The sequence below is a fragment of the Grammomys surdaster genome, unplaced genomic scaffold (genome assembly GCF_004785775.1).
Source record: "Grammomys surdaster isolate TR1022 unplaced genomic scaffold, NIH_TR_1.0 241, whole genome shotgun sequence".
Classification (NCBI taxonomy): domain Eukaryota; kingdom Metazoa; phylum Chordata; class Mammalia; order Rodentia; family Muridae; genus Grammomys; species Grammomys surdaster.
In genome coordinates, this window is record NW_021604686.1 from 3,219,535 (window position 1) to 3,239,483 (window position 19,949).

At 53.4% G+C, this 19,949-nt stretch overlaps 1 protein-coding gene across 1 annotated transcript in view; it reads left to right on the forward strand.

Moving 5' to 3' along the window:
- Window positions 1–2,810: 2,810 nt before the first annotated feature.
- The window catches only part of Hcn4 (hyperpolarization activated cyclic nucleotide gated potassium channel 4), a 40,609-nt gene continuing 23,470 nt past the window's right edge, over window positions 2,811–19,949 (forward strand). The window contains exon 1 of the mRNA XM_028774579.1: window positions 2,811–4,257. Within this exon, the coding sequence (XP_028630412.1) occupies window positions 3,473–4,257 (785 nt within the window). The 5' untranslated portion in view covers window positions 2,811–3,472. The remainder of the gene's footprint in view (window positions 4,258–19,949) is intronic.

Here is a 19,949-nt window from a genome sequence, read left to right on the forward strand (position 1 = left end):
TCTCACTGAGGCAAACTGTTTCCCCTTTCTGGGCTTTAGCTCTCTCGTTGCAAACAGAAACAAGAACATTGCCAAAATTTGGCCACATTTGGCCCAACTAATGACAATTTCAGGTAGTTTAAATAAATAAGACATAAGGTACTGGTCATAGGGGCTATGGAGGTGTTCTGCCTGCTTGTATGTGTGTGTGTAAAGGTGTCAGGTCCCCTGTAACTGGAGTTACAGACAGTTGTGAGCTGCCATGTGGGTGCTGGGAATTGAACCTGAGTCCTTTGGAAGAACAGCCAGTGCTCTTAACCACTGAGCCATCTCTCCATCCTCAGGATTTGAGTCTTAATATCCAGCAGCCACATAAAATCTGGGCGTGGCTGTACATACCTGTAATTACAGCATAGAAGGGTGGGGAACACGGGAAGATCCGGGCTGCCCCCAACCCAGCTAAAGGTTCAATGACTCTGTCTCAAAAAACCCAACGGAGTGGAGGGTGTAAGAAGAGCAGGACACAAGACATCTTCCTCTTGGTTGGTATGTGTTTCTCATTAAATCTAATCCCCCTCCTCCAGGAAGCCTTCCCTAAGTAGGCCAGGCTTAGCAAGCTTCCAGATCTCTCTTGGGGAAGACGTGATCTAGCTTCTAATATGTTGTAGTTCGTGAGTTCTGGTTTCCTCTCTATTCCAGAGCATGAGTCTAACCTCCTAACATGGAGCCCACAAAGGTTCCATCCTCTTCCCCTGCCCCTCAGATTTTTGCTGGCATACCAGCAAGCAGAAATCCTCTATTAGCCTCCCCATATGGAGGATACAGGAGAAGCTCAGTCTCAATAGGGGGTTATTATGGTCTGACTTATCTAAGTGTCAATTCTATACCCAGAGTTGGCTCTACATGGCTTGTGGTAATTGAGTTGAAGTTGAGTGAGGTGTTAGAGAAAGAGTCGACAGGCAGCCCCTGGCCAGCCTGGGACAGTGGTTGCTAGGAAACAGAATCTTAGTCTCATCCTCATCTCCCCCCACTCGGGGTTCCTTTTAGCACCAGTAGTTAGATTTCAGGGTCCCTTGCTTCAGATAGAGTCGATCTGCTCTTTGTTCACCCTTGTGATGGTTGCCCAGGCTTCTGAGTTTAAGTTAGTCTTGCCTTTCCCCCACAAGGAACTTAATCCAGAGGGACAAGGGCAGCCTGGTGTCACTGATGTTCAGATTAATGGGGACTCACTCAATACGAGCCAGAAGTGGAGACATAACCAATATGTGGGTTAGTCAGGAAAGGATGCCTTGTGTGTACTGCCTTCCTGCAGCTGGGTCACTGCAGGTCGCTTTCCGGTGATCAGAGAAACTGTAGCAAGTGAGCTAAAGGGAGGTCTTCATCCATCGGGCAGTCAGGGCTCTCAGGCAGTTAAGAGCACTCCTCAAGGAGACCCAAGGACATTGCGAGATCGTGCCTCCCGGCATCTGTGCGGGGAACTGTCAGCTCAGAACTGCTCAAAAGTAGAAATGCCAGCACCGGGTGATGTCATCACCCTAGACATCCCCGCCCCTGTGCGAAGTCCTGTGGTCCAGTGGGTAGAGCAGAAAAGACCCTGCTAGGCTGCCCACTGCCCAAACCCAGCTGCCTCCAAAATTCCCACTTTGGATATGTGTATGGACACAAGCGAGCTAAGATTTCAGATTTAAACTTCACGCATGTTATTCGTCAGAGTTGCGGACCTTCTTGTCTTCCTGTCCGCGGGTCTATTTCTCGGCTGACACAGACTCCAACCTTCTCTAGCCAGTTCTCCCTCTGAACCACCCCTTCACTTTTTTTTTTTTTAAAGCTAATGTTGGGTGTTGGGCTGTCCTAAAGTGTGGGTACCTAAGCTATACCGTAGGTTGAGCTACTGGGATTTGCCCTTAAATCGAGAATGTAACACAGGGAGCGAGAAGAAGCCCAGGAGCATGTCTGACTGGCTTATGAGAGGGATCAAATGGAGGCTGGGCTGTGTAGATGCTGAGGCGGGTAAAGAGTGTGTCTGGGTGGAGATGGAACCCTCTAACGCTGGTGCACACAGAAGAAGGTGTCTCGACTGGATGGAAGCACAAGGTGAGGGATTCAAAGCCTTCCCCAGAGTGTCAGGTCGCCAGAGGAGCCTGCCCATAGCCTCCTGGCTACGGCCCGTCGGTCTTGGGAACCCTGCATCGAAATGCTCCGGGGAAGGCGCTGGGGAGTGGGTGGTGGGAAGTCCGGCGCTGGGATCCCGCGTCTGTGACTGCTACGGTCGGCGCATTTCTTCGAAGTCTTACCTCGCAGAAGCGGGCCCACCCGCGCGCCCAGTGAGCGCCTGGAGAGTTTCCCGCAAGCCCTCCTCGCCGCGCCGGGGAAGACCCACGCGAGGTTCGCCCCCCGCCCGTGGCTCGGGAAAACCCTGGGAGCCGCCCGGACTCGAAGCGTTTTCCGGAAACCCCCTCTCCAGGCGAGTTGCGGGAAAGCAGCCGCTCCGCAGCCTTACGACCGACACGCCTCCCCAGAGGAGGGTCCGAGACCCCAGCGTGGAGAGAGCAGGCTAGGCAAGGAAAGCCCGAAGCTCGCCGGAGAGACTGGGAAACCCCGCCCCCCAATCTTGAGCCCCAACCGGAGCCCTCACTTGGGGGGAGCTCTCAGCCCATGGCCAGCAGAAATCATTACGCGCACCGGAGTAAGGATGCCTCCTACCTCAGTCCCTGAGGTCTGGCGAGGTTCCGCCCTGCGCCCCTCGCCGGGCCCGCCCCCCTCCGCCCCCCTCTATGTCTGGGCTGGGACGCCGCTGCCCCTTTAAGAAGCCCAGGTAGGCAGGCCGGGCTGCAGAAGCCGCTCCTATGGCAACCCGCGAGCTGCGGCGGCTTCATGAATATTCCGGGGCGCGGGAGCCCGAGCGCTGCCGGAGGGCGCTCCGGGAGAGGCGGCGGCTGATGTAAGCCCGGCGGGCCGCTGGGCTCCGCTTGGCTGCGGCGGGAGTCTCCAGGACCGGGCCGGCTGGGCTCAGCTAGAGGAGGCAAAGCGAGAACCCGGGTGGCCGGCTGCAGAGCCCCGGCGGTCACACGCACTGACAGCCAGCCCCAGACGCCCGCCGGACGCACTCCCGGGAACCGCGCGGTCAGTGCGCTCTGCGCTCGGGAGCGGTTCCCGGAGCGCTGTGGCCGCAGCGCCGCCGCTGCCCGCGCCCATTGTTCCCCGCGGGGGCGGGGCGCCTGGAGCCGGGCCGCGCGCCGCGCCCCTGATCGCAGGAGGGAGGGAAGAAAGGGAGGGAGCGTGGGGTCCCCGCTCCCAAGCCGGGCCCGGGAGGAGGTGCAGCGCAACGAACCCGGGGACCCGCAAGCCGGACAAGGAGCCTCCCCTCGGCGCGCAGCCGGCGCGATCATGGGCTCGTGAGGCAGCGAAGGACGCGTCCTCACTGGCAGGCGCACCTGGAGCGGGTCCCCCGTGCCGCACCCGCACCGTTGCCCCCGGCCCAGTCCCCGGCACCATGGACAAGCTGCCGCCGTCCATGCGCAAGCGGCTCTACAGCCTTCCGCAGCAGGTGGGGGCCAAGGCGTGGATCATGGACGAGGAAGAGGATGGTGAGGATGAGGGGGCCGGGGGCCGCCAAGACCCGAGCCGAAGGAGCATCCGACTGCGGCCGCTGCCCTCGCCCTCGCCCTCGGTGGCCGCCGGCTGCTCGGAGTCCCGGGGTGCGGCCCTCGGGGCGACAGACAGCGAGGGGCCGGGCCGCAGCGCCGGCAAGTCCAGCACCAACGGTGACTGCAGGCGCTTCCGCGGGAGTCTGGCCTCGCTGGGCAGCCGGGGCGGCGGCAGTGGTGGAGCAGGGGGCGGCAGCAGTCTCGGGCACCTGCATGACTCCGGGGAGGAACGGCGGCTCATCGCCGCTGAGGGCGATGCGTCCCCCGGCGAGGACAGGACGCCCCCGGGCCTGGCGACCGAGCCCGAGCGCCCGGGCGCCGCGGCACAGCCCGCAGCCTCGCCGCCGCCCCAGCAGCCGCCGCAGCCGGCCTCTGCCTCCGGCGAGCAGCCCTCGGCGGACACGGCTATCAAAGTGGAGGGAGGCGCGGCCGCCAGCGACCAGATCCTCCCCGAGGCCGAGGTGCGTCTGGGCCAGAGCGGCTTCATGCAGCGCCAGTTCGGTGCCATGCTGCAACCTGGGGTCAACAAATTCTCCCTAAGGATGTTCGGCAGCCAGAAAGCGGTGGAACGCGAGCAGGAGAGGGTTAAGTCAGCTGGGTTTTGGATTATCCACCCGTATAGTGACTTCAGGTAAGAGGCCAGGTGGGGATGCTGTGGATGCCTTGTGTAGTTGCAGGCATGCTTTCTTTCCAGTCCTGCCTCCCGGCCCGAGTTAACTTTCCTTGCTCGCGCTGGGAGCTCCAAGAGAAGTGGGGTGCCTGGAGCGTCCCAGACACCCCCGGACCTCCTGCAGTACACTGGGAACCTCCTCAGTCTTCAGGCTCCTGGGTCTCCTTTCTCTCTTCTGGGATGTGGGCCACTTTGGAGGCAAGCTCAAAGGTGTTCTGAGTTTGGCCTAGCCCTGCCTGCAGCCAGGGTAGAGAGCTCCAATTGTCCAAACCACGCACCTCCCCCTGTCATTCAGCTTGCAGAGAAGGGTCATAGAGGGAGATAGCCATCTTAGCAGCTGGGTCAGCTCCTTGGGTGCTGACTGCAGGTATTAATATTTTGCTGGGCCTGTGAAGCTGCAGCCAGATTCCTGGAGGACTGAGGTTTCTGGGGCCTCAGGCCCAGGATGAAAGCCCTCTACACATTTTTACCCAGCCCCTCACGTTGAGTGGTGTACCAGGAGCAGGTACCCTACACAGTTAACTTCCACACTGGCAGGGCACAATGACCTTGCTCACAGTGGTCAGTGAAGATGTCTGCTGTCCTTACTGACATGCGGCTGCCTATTGATTCTCAAACTGGTCCAGAGTCCTATCCCTATCCCAATGGCCTAAACTCTAGCAACTACAAGGTCTCTCATGGGTCCCTAGACCAGTCAGGGAGAGGGATCTTGTCCCCTTTTGCACCCCCTGAATCTAATGCCAATGATCAGGGGATACCACTTGGGCCTGTGGACTGACTGAGCTGTGTCCACGAGGGGTTATGAGTTGCCTCTGGGTTTGCATTGAGTATGCCTTTGTCTCAGTCAAGGTTCTGAGTCTCCACTCTCTCCGGTCTCTTGAGGCCTTCCCAGCACACCAGATTAGGATGAAGATCTCTCTGGTTTTTTTTTGTCCTCTCCCTGTGTCCTGCCCTGTTTATCTCCCTTGCCTGCCTACCTGCTGGCCTGCCTGTATAAAGGAACATTTTGCCGACTGGAGCCTCTTTGGAAACTCCAGGGCAGCTGGATTTGTAATGAGAGCAAAGCTATTTTCTGTCCAATGAGAGAGATTTCTCTGGCTGGGAATGACCAGTCAGACAACACTTTGGTGGCTTAAAATAGGTGGTGAATAAGGAGAAGCACCCTCTTTTGGTTCCTTTCCCCCGTTTCTCTTGGGAGATAGTTCTTTCTAACCCGAATATCCAGGCTTCCTATTCTCAGAGGACAAGGAGGCAGTAGGCTTGCTAGACAGAGCTGCTGTCTTCAAACGATATGAGCAAAGGTCCTTGGTAGGATCCTTCGGGAACTCCCATAACTGGGACTGGGAGCTGATGCTCCTGGTTTGAACCACAGAGACGAGGACAGGAGCCATGTCTCCTTTGCCTCTGCTGTCCCTGAGTGCCCCAGGCTTCTCTTTCCTCAGAGGTGGTGACAGACAGGTCCAGTATTGATCACTTGAGATTGCTAATGTGTTCTAATCAAGTGCTCAACTTCTGTCCCTATTGGTTGTGGGAAAACTTCCATTCACACGTTTCTTCAAGCCCCATTATCAACCTCAGGCACGGCTTACCTCCACTGACAGGAACTGATGGAGAACTTCTGACTGCAAAGCCTTGCCCTCCCCACACATCTTCCCTCAGATGGTGAAGATCTGGGACTGAAGCCACCCATCCCCCTTCCCAGTGCCCCCCCCCCACACCTGACACTTCCTAGTCTTACCTGTGCCATTCATAACATACCAGCTTGCAGGCCCTTTGCTGTAGAGGCCCCACTGAACCAGGCTTTGGAGACATGAAGTCTGCGACATAGACAACAGAACAGGGGTCCAACTGGGTTTCAATGTGGGTTTGTAACAAGCAACAGAAACTGTAGCTGGAACCGCTCATCTTCCATGCCTAGCCTTGTCTGATGCTGGGTCTGTAGGATGGAAATCAGTCCAAGACAATGTGTGAGTCTTTGGAGGCCAGTGGCTATGCCCCTTCTGCCTCTTAGGCCAAGTCTTGGCTTTAGGAGTCAGAGAGATAAGGGATTAGCTGAATCTGCTAACCTTAGAAAACCCATCATCACTCCTTCCAAGCCACCACTCCCCCTGGAGAACTCAAGCCTTGAACCACAAAGTTTTGGGTGCTGGCCTTAGGTCTTTATCTGGGGACAGACATCATCGCCCACCAGAGCTTCTGCAAGCACTTCCCAGACCCACAGAGGATTTATTCATCATTTTGACTGGCAGGAAGCATTGATCTTGCAGAATTGGCTTAATAAAGTATCACCAGCAAACCATGATAGATTGAGTTTGCGGTTTGGAGTTCAGGGCTGGCTGTGATGGGCTGCTTCTGACATCTCCTGTCTGGGGAGAGGAGGGCTTGGGTACCTTTCCCTGGGAGGACACGGACTTGCTCTGAGACTCACCATAACTTGGGTAGTGACCTAGAGAGACTAAGTCGTCTCTGCTCGGTGTCTGTACCATTCCTATCACACTAGCTATTCATGTGGCTTCTGCAGTCCCCAAGGCTTCAGGCCTCCCTTCTTCTCCAACTCCATTGGCTGTTTGAAGTTCATACTTACAGTTTGTTAATGGAAGAGACCAGCATGTGGCAGCCCTCAGGACATTTCCCCAGGCTATCAACCAAGGTCCCAGAACAGCCTTCCTCCCAAACTGATGTCTATCCTAGAAGCCTGGGATTGATGGTTGGAACCTAAGAACACACAACACATTAACTAGATAATACTGGTTTCCCAAGAAGATGGGACGGGGAGGAAAGAGAGTAGGGAGGGACCTCGAGAGAAGGTGCAGCTGCTTTTGTCCTGGAGGCTGGTTGGCTAAAAGTTCAAACACTGGGCTCAGGGAGTTGACCTGGTTGTGTGTATGTTGGAGACTGTGTCTTGGGGATGTGTGGGTGGACATGGTGGTTGTCAGGGAAATTCTTATCTGGATATTAGCTCTGGGTCTACCATTGTGCCCCAAACAGCAGCTCAGCCTTGACAATAGATCAGGCAAAAGCTTGGGTCGCCTCTTGTCCTCACTTTATCCTTTTAAATCCAGAAGGAAAGGAAGAGACAGAAGGATATAAAAGCATCTTTTTACTGGAGCCAAAGCAACTGGGCTTTGGAATTCTGGATACCGCGATGATGTTGCCTCTTAGACGTTGCCTAAGACATTGTGTGGCTGGTCCCTGCACCAGATCAATGCCGCTTATCCATACACATCCCTTGCCCAACCTGTTTGCTATGAGGTTCTGCTTCAGCCTTCTGTGAGCCTCCGTTTTCCTGCCCAGAAAATGGGACTCCTCTTGTCCATGTCTGCGTTAGACACAAACTGAACAACTGTAGATACACAGTTGATGTGAGAGCCTACAGCGAGCAAGCCGTCAAATACCTTCCCTGCCCTCACTCTTTCCTCCCCCTGATCCTGGGTGAACCACATGGACTTCTGTCCTGGATTCTGGCCAGGGGTTCTGAACTAGTTTGTGATCAGGAACTTTATGGATCATCTGTTAGAAACTACCAAGTCAGTACCTAGAGAAACACATACATATGCAGGCACATGAAATGTGACAGTTTCCTGTGTCTGAGGCTTCCCTAAATTGAGAATCATGTGGGGCCCGATGGTTGTGGATTTTGCTGCAGAGGCCAAGCCAAGAGAGGATCTAGGCCCTTGCAGGGGTGGGGTACTAGCCTTCCTTGGGGCCTAGTATGGTGTGAGTGGGGTCTGGGTCTCCCTCTGTGATCTGGACGTGGGTCTCTCGTTGCTGGCAGAGTGCATAAGCAGTCAGGGATCAGAGTTAGAAGCCTGTGAAAGGGAAGAGAGTTTGAGGACTCACCGCTGGCTTATTTCTCAGCCTCACTGCCATGCCCTTTTCTTTGCAGCCTTGAGAAGGACTGTTCAGGAAAGAGGCAGCCTGGTTCCGGGTTTGGGAGTTTGGAGGCCCTTTCTAAGGGGAGCCTTTTTTTTTTTTTTTTTTTGGGGCCAGCTGTTCCTGCTGGGTATGTGGGAAGCTGGGTGAAAGACACAGCGGGCAGAGGCAGCAGGGAGGGGAGAGCGCCTTGGTGTAGAGGGGAATTCCAAGGTGAGCTGCCCTGCTGGTGCTTGACTGGTGGCACAGTGGGCAGCGGACTCTCCAGCTGTGCAGCACTCCTCACTGGAGCTAGCAGAGCTTAGGGGATGTTGTCTTCATGAGTACAGGTGCCTGGAAACCCACTGGGCCGGGGGCTAAGCCCCTTGACTATCCAGTTCTCTCTGTAGCTTTGTTCTAGCTCTTAAGACTGGGAACTGCTTGATGGGTCTGGGGCTGCCTTCATGTTTGGCCTGGTCTCTAACCCTTTGGTTTTATGAAATAAGGCTGGTAGGTCGCAGACATCATACAGGGAGACCCAACGGTGCTCTTCTCTCTGCCTGCTCATCTGCCCTCCTCTCCAGGTTGGAAGACGTCACATTTCCAAGTCTTCCTTATGTTTCTTCAAACCATTCATCTATTCCTCCTGGCTGCCTGGTGGCATTGGGTGGCACTCTGGTTGTTTTAATGAAGCTTCTCATTGGAGTGTTATCCATCTTACCTCACCCTGGGACCTAGTTAAAATGCAGCTTCCGGTGTGTAATGATATTCCTGGTGCTCTGGGATCAGGCGTGGAGTCCTGAGCTTCTAGCCCACATGTTTAAGGCATGCTTGCAAGGCCCCAAGACTGTTTCCTATACCCTTGGCAGTGGAATCCTTGCCTCCAGCCCCAGTTTCAGTTCAGCAGGGCAGGCACCTAACTGTAAAGTTAGGTGGGGCCTGGGCTTCAGAGATCAGCTTGTACCCCAGGATGTCAGACTCATCTCCTGCCCTCACAGGTTTGGTTTGGGTTTGCATACTGCCTTCTGGAGGAAGCTGGAGAACAAGCAGGAAGAGACCAGGTGACCAGAGGGCATGTCACCAGTCTTTCAGCTTCTCTCCAGTCCTATGGGTCAGAGGCTGAGGCCTGAGAGAGGGAAGAACAGGAGAGAGTACTTCGGTATACCTTACAGCAATGAGATTTCCAGAGTAGGTAGACATTGTCAGTGAGAGTCCAGGGGTGACAGGTAGCTGCGACAGTGTCCAGCTGGAAGGGAACAGAGGCATCCTGAATAGCAGCTGCCTTATACTTTGAGCAGGGGATCTGTTCCAATCCTGTGTTCTTTCTCTGTTCCTGTCCCTGACTAGCAGCCTTCCCTATGGGAAAGGCCTGCCTGTCAACTTCTTTGTCCCTCTCTTAGCCTCCAGTCAGATAACAGGGTGGACAAGTCAGAGAAGCCTGAGTGGCCCTTGTGTCTGCCACAACACTGAATACCAAGAGGGAAACCATGTAGCACAGAAGGTCCTGGCCCAGTCCCTTGGGGGCTTGTCGTGTAACGGAGTCGGCCATGGCTCCAGCCTGACTTGAGAGCTCTTACAAAGTTGCTACTGCCAGTTGCTAATTAATAGAAAGGCCACAGAGGCCAGCCAGGCAGTCCTGCTTGGGCCCAGGGGATGCTGAAGAATCCACGTTTCCCAGCCAGAGAGGGCCACGGGAGGGCAGGGGCATTGTCTTGGCTTTGGAAAGGATGCTCTCTGCCAGCCAGGCTTCCTTGCTGAGAAAGCATTGCCAGGGACCTGGACATCTGTGGTCCCAAGGGCCAGGGAGCCACTCAAGACACTTTCTACCATCAGGAAGACTGAGCTGGGGCAGGAGGCAGTACTGAGAGGTGTCGAGCTCTCTAGCACAGAGGATGCTCAGGATAACACCGAAGAGTACTTGTGTGCTCTGTATCCCGTGGAGCAGATTCGGCACGGAGATAAGCTGTTTGGCCGGCGTAGTGCATTGTGACGGATGTGAGCCTGGATATATAGGGGGCTGAGGCCATAGATCAGACAGTAAGGTGCTTGCCCTCTAAGTACTGAGGACATGAGTTTGGATGCCCAGTGTCCACATCAATCCAGGTTCAATATCTTGTGCCTTTAATCCCAGTCTGGAGGTAAGTTCAGGAGGATCCCTGGGCCGTGTTAACCAGACCACATAACCAAACGGGTGAGTCTTAAGTTTAGTGAGAGACCCTATCCCCCAAAATAAGATGGAGAGCAATCAAGTGAACTGGTGGTGACCTCTGGTTTCCACACAGCTATAAACACCTGCATAGATGTACACATACATACAACACACACATACACAGATACACATACACACACAGACACACATACACAGACAAACACACAGACACACACTCACACACAGGCACACATAGACATACACACACACACAGAGAGACATACAAACACACATAGACAAACACACAGAGAGACATACAGAGACACACACTCACACGCAGACACACAGACAAATGGAGATACACACACAGACATACACTCAGACACACATACACACACAGATACACACACAAATTGACAAACAGAGAGACATACTCACACACAGATACACATACACACAGACACACACACAGACACACACACAGACACACATATACACACAGACACTCACACACAGACACACACACACATACAGAAACACAGACATACATACATACACACACAGACACACATAGATACACAGACACATAGACACACATACACACAGACAGACACACACAGAGACACAGACAGATACACGCACAGACACCACACAGACACAGACAAACACACAGAGACGCACACTCATACACAGACACACATACACATGCAGACACACCACGCACACCACACACGCACACACGCAGGTTGGAAACTTCTCTCAAAAATATTGGGGAGAGCAGCTCTGGCCTCAGTGTCTTCACCTCACAGTCCAGAGCACAGGAGCCAGCTATTCACCTTCCAGCTGTGCTTAGGGTTTCCATTTTGTCTCCAGTCCCTAGACCCTGGCTGTTTGTTCCTATGGAATCTCTTTCATATCCAGCTTGACCTTTCATCTAGCTACCCAAACCCTTATCACGTCTGAGTTCAGAACCCTTCACTCCAATAGGGAGACTAACGTCAGGCGGGTTTATAGACCAAGAGCTACCATCATGAACGAAGCAGCTGTCACAGGCCAGGTCCTGTGGGGAACTGGATATATTTTAACTCATTTACTCTTCAAAGTGGCCCCCAGATGGTTTAATCATGCTAATTTTATAGAAAAGGTTACTCTGGGGGTCAGGGAGCAATTCATCCCAAATCTCATGATTGGGAAGAAGCAGCTTATCTTCAGGACTCGGAACTTATGCCTGCCCTCACTCCTCCTTCCTCCTCCCCTCCTCTTTTCTCCTTTGCTTTAAAAACTTAATTATACAAGTTTTCCTCGGGAATATCCTCCTGAGAATCAAAACGTTATGGAGGGGCTCAGGAAAAGGAGTAACAAGCAGGTACAGGGGCTCTATTAGGCTCAGAGCCCCAGAGGAAAGACATAAGCAAGCTCCTTGTTTAGGGTGTTCCTTGTGTAGCCGGAAGCCAGGGCATAGAGAAAGTTTTCTGAGGAAGTTCCCGTCCAAGACAAAACCAGAACGCACTGGGTTATGTGGTGTCTCTCTACAAAGGTCCAGAGACCTACCCTCCAGATCTTCCCCTGGCAGGGCTAACTGCTGGGATTTTGGTAGCACACTAGAGTACCATCTAAGTCCCTGTTCCAGTAGGTTGGCTTAGGTTCTGGGGAAAGCGGGATAGTCAGCCAGGGTGTCTGTGCTCAGTCCACCAGAGAAACACGTTGTGCTGTTTATTGAATCCTTTAGAAAAATGAGGGTGTAGAGACTGGAGGCCTCTCACCTGAGGCCTGTGACTGGAAGCTGGGCTCATTCTGTGGTCAGGGTCAGAGTTCAGTTTCTGATGAAGATCAGGGCTCAGCCCGAGGATGTGGTCTAGACTCAAGAGTGTGACCACTAGGACTTCGCTTGTGATTGGGACCAAAGCTCAGCTTTTTTTTTAAGGCTCAGCTTTTGAGCTGGATCAAAGGTCAGTCATGACTAGGATCAGGGGCTCATAAGATAAAGGCTTGGTTCAGGGTCAGTAGCAAAGCTTGTGAACTAATTTCAATGTCTTCCAGGAGGCCCTGATCTTGGGGTAGGATTGAGGACATTCATCACCTTGTGCTCCCCTTCCTTCCTGGGGCTCCTATGCCTCTTAACATCTGAGCCGGCTGCCTTTGGTCCACACTGGTAGGCAAAGCACAAATTACAAATAAGTGTCCATGTCACCACTGCTGGGATTGCCAAGTCTCAAACAGGACCGCTCCCCACCCTGCTCTGCCCCTCATTGTTGGGGCCAGTGTCTGGTGTTCCCAGCCAGGCAGCAAGGCCCGAGGCATATGTAGAATAATGCCTGGTGACAGGCATGTAGTATGTATGGGCTTCAGAGCAGGACTCCCTCTGCCCAGGGTACCCAGAACTCTATAGAGCATGCAGTAGGGCTTCCGGGTCTGATCCCAGTAGCTGCGGGGGCCTGATAATTGTACTGGTGGTTTTATGTCTGTCTAAGCATTTACTCATGTGGGTGGATGTGTTATGTCTGCATGAACGAGGCTTTCAGAAATTAATACATAACAGGGCTGGCGAATACATTGTTTTCTGGGCTTGAGGAGGAGCGAGGAGGGGTCATGCCCTCCAGAAGTCCATGTCCTAAGACTGTTTCCATGTTGTGGGAAAGACACCGCTCACCTGACAGGTGAGGATGCTGGCTCCTTGTCAGGTCTCTGGGGCTTGTTTGGAGGAGACAGAAAAAGGACAGGCCGGTGTGGATGCATGGCCAGTAAAGGGCAATCTGAACTGGGACTGAAGGAGGGAGAATCATTCTGCACACTTTCTAGGAAGCCGATGGTTGGGAGACTGAGCCACCTGCTTGAGGTGGGTGTTATCAGACTCTGGCTCTTTGGATCTGCCCTCCTTTGGCATTGCTTTCTCAACTCCCAGGCGCCTGGCCCTGCTGCCTGCCTGCCTGTCTGCCTGCCTGCCTGCTTGCCTCTGCTGTTGCTGTTGCTGTGTATTCACTCTGAGCCTTGCAACAACCCTGGAGGAGACTCCCTTCTCCGTCTCCACAAGGCTCAGAAGGCAGACACTGCTGTCATAATGTCACTGAGCGTGTGGCCTGGAGCCCAGAAGTAATTACCCTGCAGTCCCCTTGAAGGCTGGAGCAGCCCCTGTCAATGATTAACACAAGTCCCTGGCCACTGGATGCCTGGTGAGACATAGGTTCTTCTTTCTGCAGTTTCTCAGAAGATATAAGACGTCTGTTTCTTCCTACGGGCACCGGAAGACCCGCAAGCACCCAGGTCTTATCGATCCTCATAACAGCTAGGTCTCAGTGTCTCATGTAACACCTTTTAGAAGAATGTGGTCTAGCTGAGAAGTTTCTGCAGATGAGCCTAGGTTAGCTCACCTGGAGTCCTTGCCTTCCCACCCTGAGTTTGTTTATGTGTGAGCCTTCCCCGCACCAGGAGGCTGTCCTCCCTTCATAGCCGTGGAACCTCAGCAAGCTTCTTTTCTCTCTCAGAGTCCAGGGTCAGGACTCAGACTAAGCCTGAGAAGAGAGCAGAGCTAATTTCACAAATAGATATTGAGCCTGCAATCCTGACCCCATTAGTGCAAACTGAGCCAGCAGGGCCCTGCTGACCAGAGCTGATGAGAAAGAACCTTGGCTCCACTGAGCCAAGTCAGGCGAGATACTGCCATTTTATAGTCTCTGGTCCCAGAATAGTTGGGGTACCTCTGACATCTTTCTGCTGAGGACTTGCTAGCCCTTGGGTACAGCGGGCAGCGTGGGGGCTCTCCATTAGCTCTCAGCCCTGTGGATAGAACGTAAGAAGACTTTTTTTTTTCTGTGTTCCTTGCTATGTTCCTACCCAAGCACCAACTTGGAACAAGAGCTTAAAGAAAATGATGTCACCTGATTTCCTTAGGTCCTGTGTCCTCCTCCTTCTCCTGGGGACAATTCCTGAGGAGGGTTGCCCGCTCCTGGAAGCTCAGAGCTGGCCTATCGAACATTCAGTGTTAGGAGTCACGGAGACTGCAGGTCACGATAGGTGGCTGTGGTGGAGGAAGCCACGGGCTACTAGGACTGTCAGCTATGAAAGTGACCATTCCAGCCCCAGAGGCTCTTAGGAGGCAGCATCTAAAACAGGCCCAGGAGGAGTGTGGGAATCAAAGGCCAGTCTAGCTAGTGGGCTTAGCTGAAGCTTACTTCTGTGGCCTCTTTTCTCTGTTTGAATATGAGAGGGACAAAGGTTGCGTTTTAGCAAGGTTCCAAAGCCTGGGTGGTGGCCACTGCAGGGTCCCCAAGGTCTTTAAGTAATCTGGCCTCTCCAGAATGAGGCTAGGCAGGAAACACCCTGTCTCCATTCACTTTCTACTGCTGTGACAAACACCGTGGACAAACGCCACATAGGGAGGAAGGACTGATTTGTCTTACCCATCCTGATCACAGTCCACCATAAAGGGAAGTCGGGGCAGGAATTGAAGCCAGACCCTGGAGGCAGCAGCTGATGCAGGGGCTGTGGAGGAGTGCTGCTGACTGAGTTTACTCCTCACAACTCTAAGGTCTGTTTCTTTTTAGTATAACCTAGGGCCACTTGTCTTAGGGGTAGTCCCACCCACACTGAGCTGGGCCCTCCCAGATCAACCAAGGAAATGCCCCATAGACTTGCCTACAGGCAATCTGATGGGGGCATTTTCTCAACTGAATTTCTCTCTTCCCAGATGACCCCAGCTTGAGTGAAGTTGACAAAACAAAAACAAAACAAACAAACAAAAAAACTTGCAGGCACACCCCCCCTACTGCCTCATGCTACTCACTTTGGGGGCCCATGTGGTGGGCTTCTCTAAGGGCTCTCTGGCCTGAAGCATCTGCTTTGCCTCAATCCTACATTAGCTCCCTAAGGCCCCAGTCAAACTCTGCCCCATGCCCCGCCCAGGGGGACAGGCCCTCTTCTCTAGTGAGCCCTTTCCTACCTTTCCCCACACAGGTTGTTATAAATCTGAATCATGAAAACCAGGCTCAGAGGGCACTCAAGGAACTCAGCCTTTGCTCAGACTCCTTGTTAAGACAGTTTTCCTGGGGGAGAACTAGAGATCCATCTAGCCCCAGGTCCTCCGAGCCCACAGACCGCAGCAGGATCCTTACTGCTCAACTAACTCACCTCAGCAAAATCAGGGTGTTCAGCAAAACTTTGTTTTATGGGTCTTCCCTACCGTAGCTACTGTGGTCCAAACCTATTGGAGGCCTTGTTGCAACTCTATCGAGTGCATTTTCTCCTTCACCCTGTTAGGCCTTTCTGCAAGGGCAGGTGAGGCCACGTACCTGGCTTCCCTTGGGGGCAGGGCGGTGCTCACATGCTCTTCTACAACAAGACGCTATTTTCGTCCCTGGCTCCTGAATGGTAGATCGGAAGGCTGGGGGTTGGGGGGAGAGTGGTACTTGAGTCTTTGATTCTTGTAGATAGATCTAAGTTTAAGTGTTGATCCCCTCCCAGTTTTCTTTAGATCTTCTTCTCTTGCTCGGAACCGTGAAGGTGCTGGGTGGCCAGCCTGAGGGAGTTTAGACTCCTGAAAACGTGGAGTGCTATAGTGTAGAGCAAGCAGATGTCTCATGCTGTGCTGTTTGGTGTGTGTGCCTCTGTGTGTACACACATATGCATGTACATAGATTCTAGTTTGTGTCTGTGTACAGAGAACTCAGCCTCTGAGAAAAGCAATGGGTTATCGCCTCAAAGTGTCTGTCCCCAGCAGCCAGGCTAAGAGGAGAAGTGAGAGACGCAGTAACAGTCCATTCCCAGGGAAATCTACAATCCCCATGGCCACTGAAGCTCCCAGAAGAATCCCAGCTTCTGGGCCTGCCTTTCAGGGCATCCCTGTCTTTCCTATACAGGTATCAGGCTGAGGATGCTAAGCTGCACTTCCTTCCTTTTCTTTCTCCAGGCTCAGCCTGACACCCAGCCTCTCTGACCTCTGTGGTTCCTTTAGTGTGCATGGCCTTGTCCTCTCTGTGTACTGATGGCGGTGGTGGTGGATCTGAGGAGGGCCATGAGAGAAAGGAACCACGGCAGCTTAGAGACACAAAGAGAACTGAGACCCTTGGGCTCCTGTCCCTGTTCTCTTCCTGTGTCCAGGCCACAGCACTGATCCCTGGACCCATTCAGCCTCCTACCCTCTGCTCCTCTTTGAGGTTGTAGTAGCCAGTGGGTCACACTGTTCCTTGCTTTCCCTTTGAGCCTTGGCTGAATTCCCTTCTGGCAGCCACAGCCTCTGTGATGCAGAACCAAAGAAGCGGCGTCTTCTTTCCCAGCGTAGGTAACGTTGCCGTTGAGTTGGTCTCTATGCGGTCAGGCCCCCATGGGTGGGTCTGTCTTTTCTCAGAAAGAGTGCTGCTTTAAGTAAAATGGAGAACGGGGAGGATGGGTTACAGGGCCCCCACAACTCTCAGGCTATGCCCTGCATTTTGCTGGCACAGAATGATGACGGTGGTGATAATGGCCAGCATGTGCTGGTTTCATACACTATATAATGTGTTAGAAATAGTATGTCAGGAGCTGGGGATGCCACTCAATTGATAGAGCGCTTGCCTGGCATATACAAAACCTTAGGTCCATTCCCCATTATTACGTACATCTGGCATGGTGGCACACACCCCTAATCCCAGCACTCAGCAGAGGTGGAGGCTGGAGGGTCAGAAGTTCAAAGTTATACCAACCTGAACTACAAGAGACCCTGTCTAAAACAGAGAAATATGAGTATCTTAGCTAATCCAACATGGAACTTGTCACCAACACAGATGTCAGACCCTTTCCTCACCTGCTGGAGCCCACACCTTGAACAGACACCCAGGTGCCTGTGTCCCATAGCTGAAGGATCGTCGTCTGGAAGGGGTGGGTCAGTCATAGCCCACAGCTTGCCTTGTTCCCACTGCATGGCTGACACCAGCCTTCACTCTATTATGAGGGGCTAGGACTTTAGCCTAACTAGTGAGGGACCTCAGAAGAGACGAGAACTAAAGGATCATTCGGAGACCTTTGAGAACAAAACAGTTGTTACTCAAGTGACCGATGATTGTGGAACCATTAGACAAGCACGCTCAGACCCACAGCCCAAGCCCAGCTGCCAACCCTTGGTTGTGAGTCTGTGTCTGCAGCAGCAGAGGCAGCTCGGAGCAGCTACCTGGGAGCCCTGTGATTCTGAGTCAGAGATTTTTGAGGTGGGTTAAAAATAGCGCCCTGGTCGCCAGGCGGGGGGGGGGGGGGGGGGGGAAGAGCAGTCTCTCCACTGTTGTGGGGAGACCCTGGGGCCTGAGGGGGGGCTAGGCAGGAAGGAAGTGGTGGAGGGAGTATGCTCCCCTCTAGAAGCCTGAGCTGAGAGGGTGTTAGCAGATGAATAGGTCAGCTATGACTCGAGTGAGCTTGACATGCAAGCCCAGGACAGAGGCCGGCAGGGTCTACTCACCGGCAGACAGGCAGCAGGTGACTGGATGTGAGAAAAAGGAAGGGCATAGCAAACAGGAGCCTGGACAGAGAGCGAGGGTGGCAGGGGGTTCTGCCACAGTGGCCTGCGGCCTGCAGGCTGGACCCGAGGCTTTGGCTGTAGTCTTTATAGAGCTTAAAATAAAAGGCTGAACCGGGGCTGTAGCTCCGTTAGTAGAGTGTGTGTCAAGCATGCATGAGGCCCTGGGTTCAATCCCCGGAACAACACAAAGCCAGGCTTGCCGGCACGTGCCTGCAATCCATTTATTCACTCAGGAGGTGGAAGCAGGATGTTCAAGGTCATCCTCTGCTATATATCTAGATGGAGCCTAGCCTGGGCTACATGAGACCACTGGGAAAGGATGTCTGAAGAGGGAGGTACTGAGGAGGTGGACAAGAGCGGTCCCACAGGCTAGAAAGGAAGAGAATGAGCAAAGAGGTCTGGTGGCAGAAAGGGAGGGGACATTCTGGCGAATCATCTCTTCTCTGCGGAGTTGTAGGTGGTGGTGTCTGCTTAGTGGGAGGCATAAAATGACTTCAGAGTTTCTAGAAGAGGGGCCATGGGTGGGTGGGTGGGGTATCCACTGTGGTCTCCTGGAAGGTCCTGGCAGGGCTGAGGGTCCAGCTGAGAGTGGGGACAGGAGCTGCTCAGGAGCTTGGATGTTTAGTCTAATGGATGAGCATTTATCGCTGAGCCACATTCAGACACAGAAAGAAAGAGAACCCCTCCAGACCAGGGCTGTGTTTTTGTGAAGACTGTTCCGGAAAGGTCAGCACGAGAGGTGAGGCTTAGAGAAGGGCAGGCTGGACCATCGTGTCTGGGACGGGAAGCTCTTTGGGAGAGAGTCTGAAGAGTCAGCAGACTGTAGCTCTGGGACCCTGAAGCTAACCAGGCACAGCTGCAGAAAGCAGGATGGGGGGAGGGTGGAGAGGCCCTCCTACTGAGAGAGCAGAGCTGGGGCAATTGCAGGTGCTCACGTGGTCTAGGGTGTGTGGCTGCAGTGGACGGTAAGAGGGGTCCTTAGGATTGGGGCTTCTCGCTTCCAAGAGCATGGGCCTGTCTGCACACACAGCAGAGAGCTGAAGTCACCCAGGGTAGTGGCAGGACAGAGTGGAGCGGAAGGTTGCAAACCAGGTGCCAGGATTGCCACGGTCCCCATGGGTGGCAGATGGATGCTGGAGGATGGCCAGGAGATGACAGGATGCCCAAAGGATCTGGTAGGCATTTCTACCAGAGGCAGGTAGTGACAGCAGGAAGCAGGAGAGGATGCTGACTCACCCTGACCTTGAGGTGTGAGGGGCTCTGGGGAGAATGATGCTCTAGGTTCATTAAAGGGAATGTTGATGGATCAGAGAGTGAAGAAGCTGAGGAGAAAGGAATCATGGGAGAGTGTATGGTCAAGAGTTTGGAGGAGGGAGGGAAAGGGGAACAGACTTTGGGAGTAATAAAATATCACTAGCCTAACTTCTACTTCTACTTCTACGGAATTGTGACATGCATGACTCTGGAGTCGGGACGTTTGCCCTTGAATTCTTGATCTACTATATACATATAGCAAAGTTCTCAACTTACTGGACCTCAGTCTCCTTGTCATAAAATGGGCATAACCGGTGTCTGCTTCTTAGTGTCTTTATGAGGACAAAAAAAGTAATCCCCGTACAGATTAGTGCCTGGCAGGTAGCAGGTGGCTAACAACTGCTGACTGCACTCCTGCATCTCTCCGTCTGTCACCATGGGGCAGTTGCTTTACTGAACAGGAAAACTGGCAGATAGTGCACGATTGGAGGAAATTGTCTCAGCTCTCAAGATGTGAAGACTCCTGTGATTTGTTGAAGGGCTAGCGAGGAGGGTGGGAAGTTCAAGATGAAGGGAGAGTGAGCATCTGCTAACAGATGCTCAACCCCAAAGCAGGAAACACAGGTCAACCTTGTGAAGATAAAGACTTTGGGCCTTGGGTGAGAGGAAAGACTTCTAAAGCTTATGGCTACGGAGGAACAAGGCTGTGGATGAGAAGGGGCCCGGGAGGGGAGGGCCAGGGGTTCGTTCTGTTGGCTACTGTGTAGGAGCTGAGGAGAAGAAGAGGAAAGGGGTGGCTGGTTTGCCATATTAAGAGTTCGGGTCTTCTATCTTACAGGTTCCCATAGGTTTCAGGCCAATGGTAGCCTGCTCATGACTTGGGAAGGTAATACAGGGGGCGTGTGTGTTGGAGGCAAA